The 15,734-nt window shown below is 49.9% G+C and overlaps 2 protein-coding genes across 3 annotated transcripts in view; one reads left to right on the top strand and one right to left on the bottom strand.

Annotated features, from left to right (window-relative positions):
• Positions 1-15,734, top strand: part of LOC118560255 (protein NLRC3-like) — a 943,592-nt gene that overhangs the window by 393,138 nt on the left and 534,720 nt on the right. The window lies entirely within an intron of this gene.
• Positions 3,203-15,466, bottom strand: LOC105922086 (sodium/hydrogen exchanger 9B2). 2 transcript variants are annotated; one of them, XM_036131174.1, is made up of 15 exons: positions 15,254-15,466; positions 14,341-14,412; positions 12,877-12,966; positions 12,340-12,442; positions 6,726-6,896; positions 6,496-6,638; positions 6,285-6,412; positions 6,130-6,211; positions 5,360-5,453; positions 5,181-5,287; positions 4,955-5,104; positions 4,590-4,698; positions 4,375-4,511; positions 3,596-3,770; positions 3,203-3,377 (listed from the first exon to the last, which is right to left on the bottom strand). In XM_036131174.1, exons 2-15 carry the CDS (start codon positions 14,410-14,412, stop codon positions 3,289-3,291), a joined length of 1,650 nt encoding a protein of 549 aa, XP_035987067.1. In that variant the 5' UTR covers positions 15,254-15,466; the 3' UTR covers positions 3,203-3,288. The 2 variants fall into 2 exon arrangements, with proteins under 2 accessions (XP_035987067.1, XP_035987068.1); XM_036131175.1 differs by having other exon boundaries at positions 3,203-3,374.

Below are 15,734 nucleotides of genomic sequence, written 5' to 3'. Positions count from 1 at the left end.
AATATTAAATAACTCTACCAGCATTTTGTTTAACCGTCTGTTTTGTCCTGGTTTGACCGCTTCTCGGTTGCACGGCTCTGTGCTTAAACTAGTTGTTTTCTAAAGGTTCTCTGTAATTAAAATGGACCTGGATACAGGCAGGAGGACGGTGACACCAAAGTCCCAGCAGTCTGTAAGTCAGAGGTGAACCTGCGGGGTCTGCTCCGGCCTGACGCCCTGCCCTGACCAACATGGTGGTAGCACCAGGAAGACATCTGCTGGAGCAGAACGTGGTGGACGACCTTCTGACTGAGGTCAGATGTCCGGCCTGATTCTGCTCTACTCCTCAGCTTCTGCTCATGGTTGCTCTGAGCTGCTTCTCTGGACATTTTAGTTGATTTCATCAGGCGGCTGTGCTGATATGTCATGCCACGCAAAGGATTCTGGGATACCTTAGAGCTCCTTAGCACCGGTAAGGGACACAGAGGGGTTCCTAGGCTAAAGTAGCCACAGGAGGAAGCATCCAGGCTCCTTTCCTGCCTCCTTCCTCACTGACTGCTCTATTCAGACCCTGATGGACGTCTGCTGTGGCTGAAGACTCCTGGTTCTGTCAGGATGTTCTGACTGAACCTCAGTTCCTGTCTCTGGTTGGTACTGATCTCTGGACCGGCTTTTTACTCTCTGACACTCGATCCCTCACGACTGGTGTCTGTGTCACCGTTTGGCCTCCATCTGACTTCATGCTGGTCTCTAATTAAAGGAGCCATGGCCACCTGTGGCCAATCAGAGCTTCGCAAGAAAAGATAAGATAAGATGAGATAAGATAAGATAAGCTAGGCTTTATTGATCTCACATTGGAGTAGTCATAGGAAGGAGGAGTCAAGTAGGACGAGGTGCATCAAATATATACACAGTATGTGTAAATATTAAATATATACACATACTGATTAAAGGAACCATGGCCACCTGTGGCCAATCAGAGCTTTTCTTCTCACTCTTCATCCAATCAGATTCCTTTATCGCTCCTGTCAATCAAAGGCCCGCCCCCGGCAGTTTAGAGCCACAGATGTCCCTCAAAGACAAACTAGGCCACAAAAATAAGAAAATGGTGGCGTGAATAAAATGCTGTGATTTATCTACAAAAATAAGAATTTCACAAATCTTGGCTGAAGGAACTTGGAGCGGATCGAGCAGACCTAAAAATGAGCAGCAGGCATGTGACGGTTTATTGCTGAGTCGTAACCCTAACTAACCACCATCACCCCCCCCCCCCCCCCCCCCCCCCCACCACCACCCCTGTAGAGGTTTGTCACCAGCGGGTGGATGAGAACAGCAGCTCCTCCTGGTCAGCTCTCTGCAGAGCACCGAGTCTGAAGCTAAGGTCCAGACCAGCTTCAGCTGAGGACATTCAGCCTGATCTCTGACGGCCTTTCACCAGACCAGACCAGGAATCTGAGCTTGTGCAACCCTGAGGGCGCTCAGATGTTTATCTGCAGGTTTCTGAGAGCCTGTGGTTTCTCTGAACTTCTGCAGGGTGGGGAGAGGAACAAAGGCAGAGTTGAAAGTGGTTACAGAGAAACAGGAAACGGTGAGAGAAGCTGAAGGCTGGTGGTTCTGAGCGGTTCTGCTGCTGTTCTTTATCAGGTTAAACCCGACGTGTAGAAGATGTGAGGAAATCTGACTGAAAAACAGGAAGCTGCTGAGCTGCCTGCAGCAGACCATCAGTCCTACATGTATGGGCCTCAGCCACATGTGGGCCAGCAGCCTGAGCACATAGTCAGATGTTCTGGTCCAGTTTCAGGGTGTGAAAGGCTGTAGAACCCCCTGAGAGGAGATACCGGCTGCAGAACCCTCTGCTGCACCACGGCTCCTCGTTGCTTCTCAGCTCCAGTGTGAGGCTGCTTCTGATAGGTCCGTCTCCAGCTGGTCTAGTCTTCATGGTCTAGAGGTGACGGTGCGGTCGTCAGGAGGAGGTGCAGAACCTGGGGGACCACAGTTCACTGAGTAATATCAGACTAAGCAGGCGGTAAAGAAAACTCTGCTCAGATCAGCTTGGTTTCTCTTTTTATTGCTGCAGCAGCAGAGGAGCATCACAACAAGGTCCAGCTGTGGTCACATGAGCAGAATTACAGTTTCTGACAGAGACAGAACAAACGGGTCGGCAGAAACAAACGGGCCGGCAGAAACAAACGGGTCGGCATGTGCAGCGACTGAGTCTGAGCCCCACAGGAAGCCGCTCAGCGCTCCTCACCTCACAGCAGGAGACCTCCTGGAGTCCCTGACAAACATGGCCGACCCAGCAGACCAGCGTCCGCCATCGTCAGTAACCATGGAAACAGGTCTGCAGCGCTGAGAGAGGAGCGTAACCAGCTGCTCTACCTGACCTGACTCCCAGAGCGCTCTGACTTAAATGCAGACGAGTTTAGACTGAAAAATGTGGGTTTGGTGGACGGAGCAGTTCTGGAACCACTGACCCAGAAACGGTTCCTGTAGGTCACCCTCTGCACCGCCTTCATCATCCTTTGGTCTCCCTTAAAGAAAACATCCACCCTCTGATCTGTAACATGGTGGCTTTTTGTCCACAGAGGACACATAATCAGCTTTAAAAAGGAAAAACACCCAATATTAAATCCTAAATGTGCTGAGTCAGCTGATCGGGAACTTTTTACTGATAACAGAATACAATTTTATGCAAAACAGTACAACTTTTACTCTTTTTTCTATAAAGTAATAAATCATTTACTGATTTTTATGTTAAACAGTAAAACATTTACTGGTTTTTTTGTAAAACAATAAAACTTTTACTGATTTCTATGTAAAACTGTAAAATAATTACTGTTTTTTCTGTAAAATAATGAATATTTTACAGATTTTTATGTTCAACAATAAAACTTTTACTGGTTTTTCTGTAAAACAATAACAATTTTACTGATTTATATGTAAACCAGTAAAAGTTTTACTGGTTTTTCTGTAAAATATTAAATATTTTACTGATTTTTATGTAAAACAGTAAAAGTTTTACTGATTTTTTATGTAAAACAATAACAATTTTACTGATTTCTATGTAAAATAATAAACATTTTACTGATTTTTAAGTAAAACAATAAATCTCAAACACAGCAGGAAACCTGAAGCTGTGCGGTTCGTCCCTTTACCAGAAATCTATCTGCATATTTTGTCTTTTCTAACATGTCAGCTGTGGAAAAACTTTATTCTATATTCTAACGTCCAAAATACACAAACAGGAGAGTGTGCTGTGTGCAGCTGGCGCCGGTTCTGAAGGCTGGTCCGGTGGGTCCATCAGAACCGCTACACTTTGCTCTCAGTGATCACGTGGTTCTTTCCTTCAGCGGGTCCACTGGGACTGGTGGGCGGGGCTTCTGTCTCCGTCTCACCTGCTGGGTCACAGAAAATGTAGAAACGTCTCAGACGGAGGATCAGAGCAGTGACCGGTTGGTTCTGGTTCTGGTTCTGGACCGGACTCAAAGAGAACCGCTAACTGACTGGCGCTAGGTGAATAAAAGCCAACCTCATCCTGAAGGTGTTTTCAGAACCGGTCTCTAAGGGACCGGACCAGCCTTTGGGTTCGGAGCTAAACTCCAGACGGCGTGCTAACCTTTGACGAGTCGGGCCAGGAGCCGCGGTCCCGCCAGTCCGATTCCCAGCGCTCCGATGGGCGCGGTGGTCAGAATGGCTAGCACGGCTAGCGTTAGCACGTCCAGCCCAAACTTGATCAGGGTCTCGTCGCCCTCCTCCCTCGCCATGTCCAGCGCCTTGGAGCCGATCGCCGCCTGGAGGAGGACAGAGACGTTAAGGAACCGAGCGGGAAGGTCCTGGACAGAGCCTCGCCGTGTGGGTCAGAACTCCAGGGTTCTGGCCCGGCGTGGTTCTGAGGGACCACTGTGGGTCAGAACTCCAGGGTTCTGGCCCGCCGTGGTTCTGAGGGACCACTAACGGGTTCTCCTTTCCATGGGATTAAAGGACCTTCAGTGGTTGTGATAAGCTGCTGAGAACCTTTTGTCTCTGCGGTGTTTCTAGGATAAACGCCTTTAATGGGATGTTCTGCTGCTCTAACAGGAGATCTGTGGAAATCTGACCGTGGTTTCCCTCTGATGTCGCTGCTGCCAAAGTCACACCTGGCAGATATTACCAGACATAGTGACTATATAACTACCAACTACGTCTTCCTGCGGGTTTATTGGAGACTTTGGTCATCTAACGACATCACAGGTGGAACATGATTATCTATGAGGGTTATGACCTTTGAACCCGACTCTAAATACCCTCTGGACCAGCGGTTCTCCACCCACTGTTTGCTCCAGCAGACCTGAGGGGAGATCGAGGGAACCTAGGTGGTCCGTACGAAGCGTCCGTCAGTCAGGGACATCAACAGACCTGCACTGTAGCTTTAGGCAGCCAGGCCACCGCGATGAAGAGCTTCTCCTTCAGGGTGAAACCTCCGAGATGAACCAGCAGGAAGGTGACGAGGAGACGGATCACCAGACCGATGAGAATGCAGGCCATGCCCAGACCTGAGGAGACGCACCAGCCAACAGGAGTTCAGCAGCATTACATACATAACCCTGAGGTTCTGACTGGGAGGTTCTTACCCACGGTGCTGGGGCTCAGGAACGCGATGCGGATCTCAGCTCCAATCAGACCAAACAGGAGAGGCTGGAAAACGTCCCAGGATTGACCCACCATGGCTGCCACTGGAGCCTGGAGACAGTATACCTGTGAGCCTTGGTCCTACAGGGACCTGAGGGAGGTTTGAAGGCCTGTGGCTGGATGTGGGTGTGGTCAGGAGCTAAACAGAAGCAGGTCTGATGTGTAGGAGACACGTCCATGATGTCATTCCCATGGTCTCCAGATAAATGACCTCGACTCCAGGGTGGGTTGAAGGTTACCAGAAGGTACCGTCAGGACATAATGTGTGGTGTGAGACAGAAGGAAGCTAAAACTGGAGATGAATCACCTTCTCTGCCTTCCAGCCCAGGGCGGCCAGGAAGGACAGCACCAACGTACAGAGACCCCCGGCTCCAGCAAAACCAACAACATGGCTGAAGAAGACCGAAAATATGGACAGACCCAGCAACATGAGTGTCCTCCTCAGCACCAGGTCCTCCTGCAGAGCGACAGGACACCTTCAGAGACTCTTTCCTGGTCAGTTCTGATCACTGCGGATGATGACGGAGTCAAACCTGGTCATTGCTCGGGAAGAGGCAGAGGAAGAGACCCAGGATCAGGCCGGCCAGGACCCCACCCACCACCTCCAGCAGACCTTTGAGGATGTTCATCCAGGTAGAACCTGGAGAACCAGAGCAACACCTTTAAAGAAAATGGTGTAAGTGTCCAGGACATTGAAGGAAACATGGCTGACCTGTGGAGAAGGCGATGCCCAGGCAGGTGGAGAATCCTGTTATGGCCAGAATATCGTCAAAACTCCCTGCAGCCATGAGCAGTGTAGGGATTCCCTGAAAGGAAGGCAAGCTCATTGTTGGTTCGTTAAGGACGTCTGATGCTGTCTTCAGGTTCTACTGGTTCCTGTTCAGCTAATTAAACCAGCAGAAGCAGATCTAGAGATCTCAGCGGACGGTTCAACAGCCTTCAGGCGGTTTCCGTGGTTTTAGGGGGAACGCTTTCTGCTGTTTCTGACACCTGGCTGCAGGTTTCAGAGGTGTCTCACGTGGCTGATGCAGCTCCTGGAGGTGTTCAGCCTGGCCAAGGGTTCAAAGAGCAGCTGCTTTATGTGGTTTTAGTGGAAACTCACCGGGTTTGGTAGGAGACACAACTCAGAGAGCTTTTAGAGCTGTTGGAAGTTCAGAAGGTTTGTTAGAAACACGTCAGACCAGACGGGCTCTAGATAGATCTGCCTGTTCTTTGTCACCTTCTGGACGGATTATTGTTGTTGAAGGGGACATTTTAAAATAATGTGGGATATTGTACAGACTTAGTTGGTTGATATCATTGATATCAAGAGATTTAGTAGAGGTTTAATAACTAAGGAGGAAACAAAGATGTTTTTGGGATACTAGTTGCCACATATAACCCAGTAGGACTTCTTAGATCATGAAACCTAGTTAGAAGGGTTCTGGTACAGTTCGGTTCTGTTCATGTGTTTTCAGGCAGACTACAGCATCATTACAGTACCTTCTCCACTCCGTATCCTTCCCTCTGCAGGAGCAGCATCGAAGGAACAACCACAGCTGGAGACACCGCCGCCAGAACGAAGCTACAGAAACACAGGGTTCAGTTCTGCAGGTTTTACAGACAGCTGCCGGAGTATGGCCGTGTTCCCGTTTTACCCCAGGATGAAGCCCCAGACCCAGGGCAGGCTCAGCAGGAAGTGAGAAACCACAGCAATGATGCAGGCCTCCACCATGCAGGGACCCACCGCCACACGAACACACACCGCTTTGAGCCGCCGCAGCGCCTGCAGAGACACACAACCTGAAACCTGAGAGGGTGAACCAGAACGTTTGGACCCTGGGCAGCGAGGTTCTGTCACGTCCGTACCGAGGGATCTAGGCCCAGTCCGGCCCTGGTCAGGATGATGGACAGGGCGATGTTCCTCAGAGCTGCTGACCAGTGAGTGTTGATGAAGACAGCGTTGGTGACGTAGGGAACGTTACGCAGCAGCAGACCGGCCAGCAGCATTCCTGGAAAAACACACACAGACACTCAGGTTGGTGCCGCTGGGCCTGGAGGGAGCAGCTGGTGACAGAGAAGGACTTGGTGGCGTTTACCCAGCAGTGGAGGGAAGGGAGGAAGGTTCGGTAGCTGGATCATTCCCAGCAGCTTCCCTCCCAGAACAGAGCAGATGAAGAGGATGACGATCCCAAACAGATTCCCTCCAGGTAGACATTCCTGTCCGGTGATGGACCAGACCGTCCCGAACAGCAGAGCAAACAGACACGCTGCGGGCAAAGATCATGTAGGTTTAAAGCCATTCACAACATGTGCCATGTTTCTATTGAATCAACATAACATGACATTTATGACATTTAACAAGGCGCCATGCTCAAGGAACACTGTCACATGTAAAATCAGCTTTAAATGGTTTTAAAGCTGTAGTTGGTACTCCTGTTCAGAAACACTTCTTGTTATCCTGGTTATAATGGTCCTTCCCTCCTGGCAGTAGTATTCATTCATGTATTCACAAAAATGAGGATAAAAATCATTCTCTGTGGGAGCTCTGTAGGCCTGGAACATTTTTGACAATCACAACCGAGTTTTGTTCCTGCTCAAACCTCCCTCTGTGGCTCCAGCTCCAGGAGAATCACCTTATCTTCTGACATGCTCACATAGTGCCAGTGTCCGTGCTCCCACAGTTGGTCCTATGGTGTGTCCTACAGTGATGTCCTACGGTGAGTCCTACAGTGAGTCCTACATTGAGTCCCACAGTTGGTCCTATGGTGTGTACTACAGTGAGTCCTACAACGAGTCCTACAGTGAGTCCTACAGTGGGTACAGTGAGTCCTACAGTGTGTCCTACAGGGAGTCCTACAGTGGGTCCTACGATGTGTCCTACAGTGGGTCCTATGGTGTATTCCACAGTGGGCCCTTCAGTGACTCCTACAGTGAGTCCTACAGTGGGTCCTACGTTGTGTCCTACAGTGGGTCCTACAGTGGGTCCTACAGTGAGTCCTACAGTGGGTCCTACAGTGGGTCCTACAGTGAGTCCTACAGTGGGTCCTACAGTGAGTCCTACAGTGAGTCCGACGGTTGGTCCTACGGTGTGTCCTACAGTGAGTCCTACAGTGAGTCCTACAGTGGGTCCTACGGTGTGTCCTACAGTGGGTCCTACAGTGAGTCATACAGTGAGTCCTACAGTGGGTCCTACAGCGTGTCCTACAGTGGGTCCTACAGTGGGTCCTACAGTGAGTCCTACAGTGAGTCCGACGGTTGGTCCGACAGTTGGTCCTACAGTGTGTCCTACAGTGGGTCCTACAGTGGGTCCTACAGTGAGTCCTACAGTGAGTCCTACAGTGAGTCCTACAGTGGGTCATACAGTGAGTCATACAGTGGGTCCTACAGCGTGTCCTACAGTGGGTCCTACAGTGGGTCCTACAGCATGTCCTACAGTGGGTCCTACAGTGGGTCCTACAGTGAGTCCTACAGTGAGTCCGACGGTTGGTCCTACGGTGTGTCCTACAGTGTGTCCTACAGTGAGTCCTACAGTGGGTCCTACAGTGTGTCCTACAGTGAGTCCTACAGTGAGTCCGACGGTGGGTCCTACGGTGTGTCCTACAGTGTGTCCCACAGTGAGTCATACAGTGTGTCCTACAGTGTGTCCTACAGTGAGTCATACAGTGTGTCCTACAGTGGGTCCTACAGTGAGTCCTACAGTGAGTCCTACAGTGTGTCCTACAGTGAGTCATACAGTGGGTCCTACAGTGAGTCCGACGGTGGGTCCTACGGTGGGTCCTACGGTGTGTCCTACAGTGTGTCCTACAGTGAGTCATACAGTGGGTCCTACAGTGTGTCCTACAGTGAGTCATACAGTGGGTCCTACAGCGTGTCCTACAGTGTGTCCTACAGTGAGTCATACAGTGTGTCCTACAGTGGGTCCTACAGTGAGTCCTACAGTGAGTCCTACAGTGAGTCCGACGGTGGGTCCTACGGTGTGTCCTACAGTGAGTCCTACAGCGTGTCCTACAGTGAGTCCTACAGCGTGTTCTACAATGGGTCCTACAGTGAGTCATACAGTGAGTCCTACAGTGGGTCCTACAGTGGGTCCTACAGTGAGTCATGCAGTGAGTCATACAGTGAGTCCTACAGTGAGTCCTACAGTGAATCCGACGGTGGGTCCTACAGTGAGTCCTACAGTGAGTCCGACGGTGGGTCCTACGGTGTGTCCTACAGTGTGTCCTACAGTGGGTCCTACAGTGAGTCCTACAGTGGGTCCTACAGTGGGTCCTACAGCGTGTCCTACAGTGGGTCCTACAGTGGGTCCTACAGTGAGTCCGACGGTGGGTCCTACGGTGGGTCCTACAGTGTGTCCTACAGTGGGTCCTACAGTGAGTCCTACAGTGAGTCCGACGGTTGGTCCTACGGTGTGTCCTACAGTGTGTCCTACAGTGGGTCCTACAGTGAGTCCTACAGTGGGTCCTACAGTGTGTCCTACAGTGAGTCCTACAGTGAGTCCGACGGTGGGTCCTACGGTGGGTCCTACAGTGAGTCCTACAGTGAGTCCGACGGTTGGTCCTACGGTGTGTCCTACAGTGTGTCCTACAGTGGGTCCTACAATGAGTCCTACAGTGGGTCCTACAGTGTGTCCTACAGTGAGTCCTACAGTGAGTCCGACGGTGGGTCCTACAGTGTGTCCTACAGTGTGTCCTACAGTGAGTCATACAGTGTGTCCTACAGTGAGTCATACAGTGTGTCCTACAGTGGGTCCTACAGTGAGTCCTACAGTGAGTCCGACGGTGGGTCCTACGGTGAGTCCTACAGTGTGTCCTACAGTGAGTCATACAGTGGGTCCTACAGTGTGTCCTACAGTGTGTCCTACAGTGAGTCATACAGTGGGTCCTACAGTGTGTCCTACAGTGTGTCCTACAGTGAGTCCTACAGTGAGTCCGACGGTTGGTCCTACGGTGTGTCCTACAGTGGGTCCTACAGTGGGTCCTACAGTGGGTCCTACAGTGGGTCCTACAGTGGGTCCTACAGCATGTCCTACAGTGGGTCCTACAGTGGGTCCTACAGTGAGTCCGACGGTGGGTCCTACGGTGGGTCCTACAGTGTGTCCTACAGTGGATCCTACAGTGAGTCCTACAGTGAGTCCGACGGTTGGTCCTACGGTGTGTCCTACAGTGTGTCCTACAGTGGGTCCTACAGTGTGTCCTACAGTGAGTCCTACAGTGAGTCCGACGGTGGGTCCTACGGTGTGTCCTACAGTGTGTCCTACAGTGAGTCATACAGTGGGTCCTACAGTGTGTCCTACAGTGTGTCCTACAGTGGGTCCTACAGTGTGTCCTACAGTGAGTCCTACAGTGAGTCCGACGGTGGGTCCTACGGTGTGTCCTACAGTGTGTCCTACAGTGAGTCATACAGTGGGTCCTACAGTGTGTCCTACAGTGAGTCATACATTGTTTCCTACAGTGGGTCCTACAGTGAGTCCTACAGTGAGTCCGACGGTGGGTCCTACGGTGTGTCCTACAGTGTGTCCTACAGTGAGTCATACAGTGGGTCCTACAGTGAGTCCGACGGTGGGTTCTACGGTGAGTCCTACAGTGTGTCCTACAGTGAGTCCTACAGTGGGTCCTACAGTGAGTCCTACAGTGTGTCCTACAGTGAGTCATACAGTGTGTCCTACAGTGGGTCCTACAGTGAGTCCTAGAGTGAGTCCGACTATGGGTCCTACGGTGTGTCCTACAGTGTGTCCTACAGTGAGTCATACAGTGGGTCCTACAGTGAGTCCGACGGTGGGTCCTACGGTGAGTCCTACAGTGTGTCCTACAGTGAGTCATACAGTGGGTCCTACAGTGTGTCCTACAGTGTGTCCTACAGTGTGTCCTACAGTGAGTCATACAGTGGGTCCTACAGCGTGTCCTACAGTGTGTCCTACAATGAGTCATACAGTGAGTCATACAGCGGGTCCTACAGTGAGTCCTACAGTGAGTCCGACGGTGGGTCCTACGGTGTGTCCTACAGTGTGTCCTACAGTGAGTCCTACAGTGAGTCATACAGCGTGTTCTACAATGGGTCCTACAGTGTGTCCTACAGTGAGTCCTACAGTGGGTCCTACAGTGGGTCCTATAGTGAGTCCTACAGCGTGTCCTACAGTGAGTCCTACAGCGTGTTCTACAATGGGTCCTACAGTGAGTCATACAGTGAGTCCTACAGTGGGTTCTACAGTGAGTCCTACAGTGAGTCCGACGGTGGGTCCTACGGTGTGTCCTACAGTGTGTCCTACAGTGAGTCATACAGTGGGTCCTACAGTGAGTCCGACGGTGGGTCCTACGGTGAGTCATACAGTGTGTCCTACAGTGGGTCCTACAGTGAGTCCTACAGTGAGTCCGACGGTGGGTCCTACGGTGTGTCGTACAGTGTGTCCTACAGTGAGTCCTACAGTGGGTCCTACAGTGAGTCCTACAGTGAGTCCGACGGTGGGTCCTACGGTGTGTCCTACAGTGTGTCCTACAGTGAGTCATACAGTGGGTCCTACAGTGAGTCCGACGGTGGGTCCTACGGTGAGTCATACAGTGGGTCCTACAGTGGGTCCTACAGTGAGTCCTACAGTGAGTCCGACGGTGGGTCCTACGGTGAGTCCTACAGTGTGTCCTACAGTGAGTCATACAGTGGGTCCTACAGTGTGTCCTACAGTGTGTCCTACAGCATGTCCTACAGTGAGTCCTACAGCGTGTTCTACAATGGGTCCTACAGTGAGTCATACAGTGGGTCCTACAGTGTGTCCTACAGTGTGTCCTACAGTGGGTCCTACAGTGAGTCCTACAGTGAGTCCGACGGTGGGTCCTACGGTGAGTCCTACAGTGTGTCCTACAGTGAGTCATACAGTGGGTCCTACAGTGTGTCCTACAGTGTGTCCTACAGCATGTCCTACAGTGAGTCCTACAGCGTGTTCTACAATGGGTCCTACAGTGAGTCATACAGTGAGTCCTACAGTGGGTCCTACAGTGAGTCCTACAGTGAGTCCGACGGTGGGTCCTACGGTGGGTCCTACAGTGTGTCCTACAGTGAGTCATACAGTGGGTCCTACAGTGAGTCCGACGGTGGGTCCTACGGTGAGTCATACAGTGTGTCCTACAGTGGGTCCTACAGTGAGTCCTACAGTGAGTCCGACGGTGGGTCCTACGGTGAGTCCTACAGTGTGTCCTACAGTGAGTCATACAGTGGGTCCTACAGTGTGTCCTACAGTGTGTCCTACAGTGTGTCCTACAGTGAGTCATACAGTGGGTCCTACAGCGTGTCCTACAGTGTGTCCTACAATGAGTCATACAGTGAGTCATACAGCGGGTCCTACAGTGAGTCCTACAGTGAGTCCTACAGTGAGTCCGACGGTGGGTCCTACGGTGTGTCCTACAGTGTGTCCTACAGTGAGTCCTACAGTGAGTCATACAGCGTGTTCTACAATGGGTCCTACAGTGTGTCCTACAGTGAGTCCTACAGTGGGTCCTACAGTGGGTCCTATAGTGAGTCCTACAGCGTGTCCTACAGTGAGTCCTACAGCGTGTTCTACAATGGGTCCTACAGTGAGTCATACAGTGAGTCCTACAGTGGGTCCTACAGTGGGTCCTACAGTGAGTCATGCAGTGAGTCATACAATGGGTCCTACATTGTGTTTTCGTGCAGATCTGTCAGTGGTTCCTGATTTAGGGGTTGGTGTCGGGTGTTTGCTACCTTTTGTAAGGAGCAGGTTGATGAGTCCCTTTGGTCGTGGACATCGATCCCTCAGGTTGGTACATGTTGAACAGCAGGACAAAGACAAGTCTGACATCTTCATCTGAAGACAAACAGGGACAATCCAGGGTATGGACATAATCTGATGTTCTTTTTTGGCTTAAATAACTTCCAGATGTCTCAGAGACTGAGGAAAGCTTTATAAATGAAAATGTATATAAATCTATTATAATACATGACTTTACTGTTTTCAGAAAAGGTCCCAGTTAAATAGTTTGAAGCATTATGGAACATGAACATTTTGTGAGCAAGCTAGAATGTTGGATCCAGAGAAGCAGAACCCAGAAGATCTAAGCTGCTGGTGGTTTGGAGTTCCTCTGTCCATGAGGTCAGACCTGATGGGTCCAGCTCTGAGGTGAAACTTGACACCATTTGACTTAGTTTAGAGCTGAATCATCACACCTGACTGCAGATCTCACCTGTCCTCAGCCTCAGTCCCAAACCGGCTTTAAAGTGAGAGTCCAGGTGTCTGCTCACCTTGTCCATGTCCTCAGCTGCGTCCGTCCTCCTGGCCGGCAGAACGGTGATCTCTCTCTCCTCCTGGGGGTCCTGGATTTTACTCCGGCTCTGCACCAGACACACAGATAGCCGGTAAGGAGGTGACCTTTGCCCTTTGTGGTGAAGCCAAAGCTGCCTGTCTCCTGCCTGTCTTATCTGTCTGCAGCAGAGGCCAAGCTGTCACCTTGACACCTGGAGTCCTTAAATAGCTCCAGGCGCAGCGGCAGACTGGCTTTAATTGTTTTATGGGGGCCTTAGGTGCCTGATTCTTAGGTTAGGGTTTGACCTGGAGACGGGATAGAAGACAGAAAGCTGCAGATTCAGAGCAGGAACGCGTTTTTATGGAGGAAACTAAAATCCAGGTCATTATGAGCTGGTCACTGAAATACACATCAATTACTCAGGTCTGTCCGAGGTCAGATCGGCTAAATGCAGCCGGTTAGCAAACGCTCTGACCTTTTAAGGCTTTATTTTATCTAGTGGCTGATTCTGATTAAATATGAACCAACTGGTGAGTTTTCTCTCTGCTCTTAGATCAAACCTGATTCTTATTCACTTTCTGGAGACAAAAATAAACAATTTTCCTGAATAAAAAATTATTTCAATGTTTTTATTATCACGCATCCTTTAAACATATTAAAAGTTGTAGTTTACTCCCAACATGCAGTTGATGAACTGGAACCCAGTGCGCAGGCGCCACCTGCTGGACAAACCCCGTGGCTGACGTCACTGACTAACCAGGCTGGTGCTGAGTGGCTGGGACTAAACCCTCATATATCTCTTTCTTAGAGGAAGCAACAACTTATTTTTCTACATTGTCCTCCCCCAATAACAAAAAAGCTATTAGAACTTTATCTTTATGCTCTAAATTCAAAGTATTTATATAATCCCATTACATGCTGCTCAGACTCAGACTCAGACTTACTTTAATGATCCCAGGGGGAAATTACTTTTGTTACATGCTCCAGAATACACACATTGTTTTTTATATATGTATATATATATATATATATATATATATATATATATATATATATATATATATATATATATATATATATATATATATTATTTATTTTCATGTATTATTGTTATATTTGTTCTAACCCCTGGCGATTGTTCACTGAAAGTTGTGCTTATTTATTTTTGTATATGATAAAGAATATTCTAATAAAGGTTATTTGATAAAAAAAAAAAAAGTCTGAGTAACTGGACCCGGCTGGGAGTTCAGAACTTATTTTTATGGATGTGAAAACTTGAAGATGATTTCTGTTAATCATCCTGAGTCCATCTGCTCCAAATGCTGCAGCAGGACCAGAATCTCACAGAAACGGTTCCGGTTCTGCAGCTCTGGGTCAGGCGGCCTGGATCCCTTCATCTTTGAAGCATAACACACCTGTCCGGCAGCAGGTAAGGTGGTGGGCGGAGCTACACGGGGTTTACCTGGGCTGGGTTCTGGTGCTGCCCGTCCTCTATGGGCCGAACGTAGCGCTTCGTGGCTTCTGGGTCCATCATCTGAAACACAGAGAGACGGTTTGGACCTGAGAGAACCGCCTGGAGTTCTGACCCGGAGGTGGTTCCCCATCAGAGCAGAGCTGAGGAGGAACCCGGTTCTACAGAAACCAGGCAGAACCTGGTCAGGCTGATCTCATCACAAAGGTTCTGCATCATGTAATTACGTGCAGCGTGACGTCATCACCTGCAGGAGGAGGAGGCGGGGCCTCAGATAAACATGACGCAGGAGGAGAAACAGGTGTTTACGGCTGGTTCTGAGGTTCTGTTTGGACCAGAGCTCAAGTTCTGATGGAACCAGGGAGATCATTAAACTTCCTGACAGGTTGTCCTGGGTTCTGTTGGACCAGTTGGTTCTGGTTTCACATGCTGCTTCCAACTGTCACATAAACTTTTAACTCAATCATTTATGGTTCTGGTCTGACTGGGAAAGTCCAAACGGAGACCAACTGGACCCCGCAGAGACAGATAGAAGTTCTGGGACCAGTTCCAGTTCCTGCAGTGAGACACCGGACCTGGACCAGTGCTTCTAACAGTGTTAGAAAGGTTCCTCTGGTCCAGAACCAGATGTTCTGGTTCCACCTTTAAAGTTCTCCTGCTCTGAGGTCCAAAACCACATTTTCTGTGGTTCCTCCAGATTCTCCAGAACCGCTGCTTTGTTCTCTGGGTTCATCAAAAACTTTCTGGATTAACTGGAAAATGGATCGGAAAGTCTTTAAAGACCGGTTCTGATCCAAAATGGATCAAAAGGTTCTTCTTCCGAAACCCAAACCCATCTTTAATAAAATACTAAATTCACCAGAACCAGAGGTCCAAGTCTGAATGAATAAAAATTTTCCTTTACCTTCAGAACCAGAACGTTTCGAGACTGAAACAGAACTCCAGATGAAGTCCAGAACCGGCCCAAAGTTTCAGCTTCAGAAGTTGCTGGTCCCAGACGGTCGGTTTGCTCAGGTCTCTGCAGACGACTGAACTCTGACGGGTTTTCTACAACAGAACCTTCCTGTTTCCGCTTCGGTCAGGAATGAAGTCCGGCCCGGTTACGACCCGGTTACGACCCGGTTACGACCCGGTCCAGACAGACAGAGCTTTCCTACCTCGGCTGACTTTGTTGCGTCTGGGACAAAGAGGAAAACAGGAGTGAGTCAGAGCGAGCAGCACCGGGACACAGAGCTAATAACAGACGGCTTGTAGTTCTGTTGTTGCTCCGCTTAATGACACGGGTCGAACAGAACCACAGCACACCTGGCATTACGGCAGCAGCTCAGAGTCCAGAACCACAGCCAGACCTGGCATTAGTCCTAACCTCAGGGTTAATGTCAGGC

This window comes from Fundulus heteroclitus, unplaced genomic scaffold (genome assembly GCF_011125445.2).
Source record: "Fundulus heteroclitus isolate FHET01 unplaced genomic scaffold, MU-UCD_Fhet_4.1 scaffold_41, whole genome shotgun sequence".
Classification (NCBI taxonomy): domain Eukaryota; kingdom Metazoa; phylum Chordata; class Actinopteri; order Cyprinodontiformes; family Fundulidae; genus Fundulus; species Fundulus heteroclitus.
This window is presented reverse-complemented; position numbering and strand designations above follow the sequence as displayed.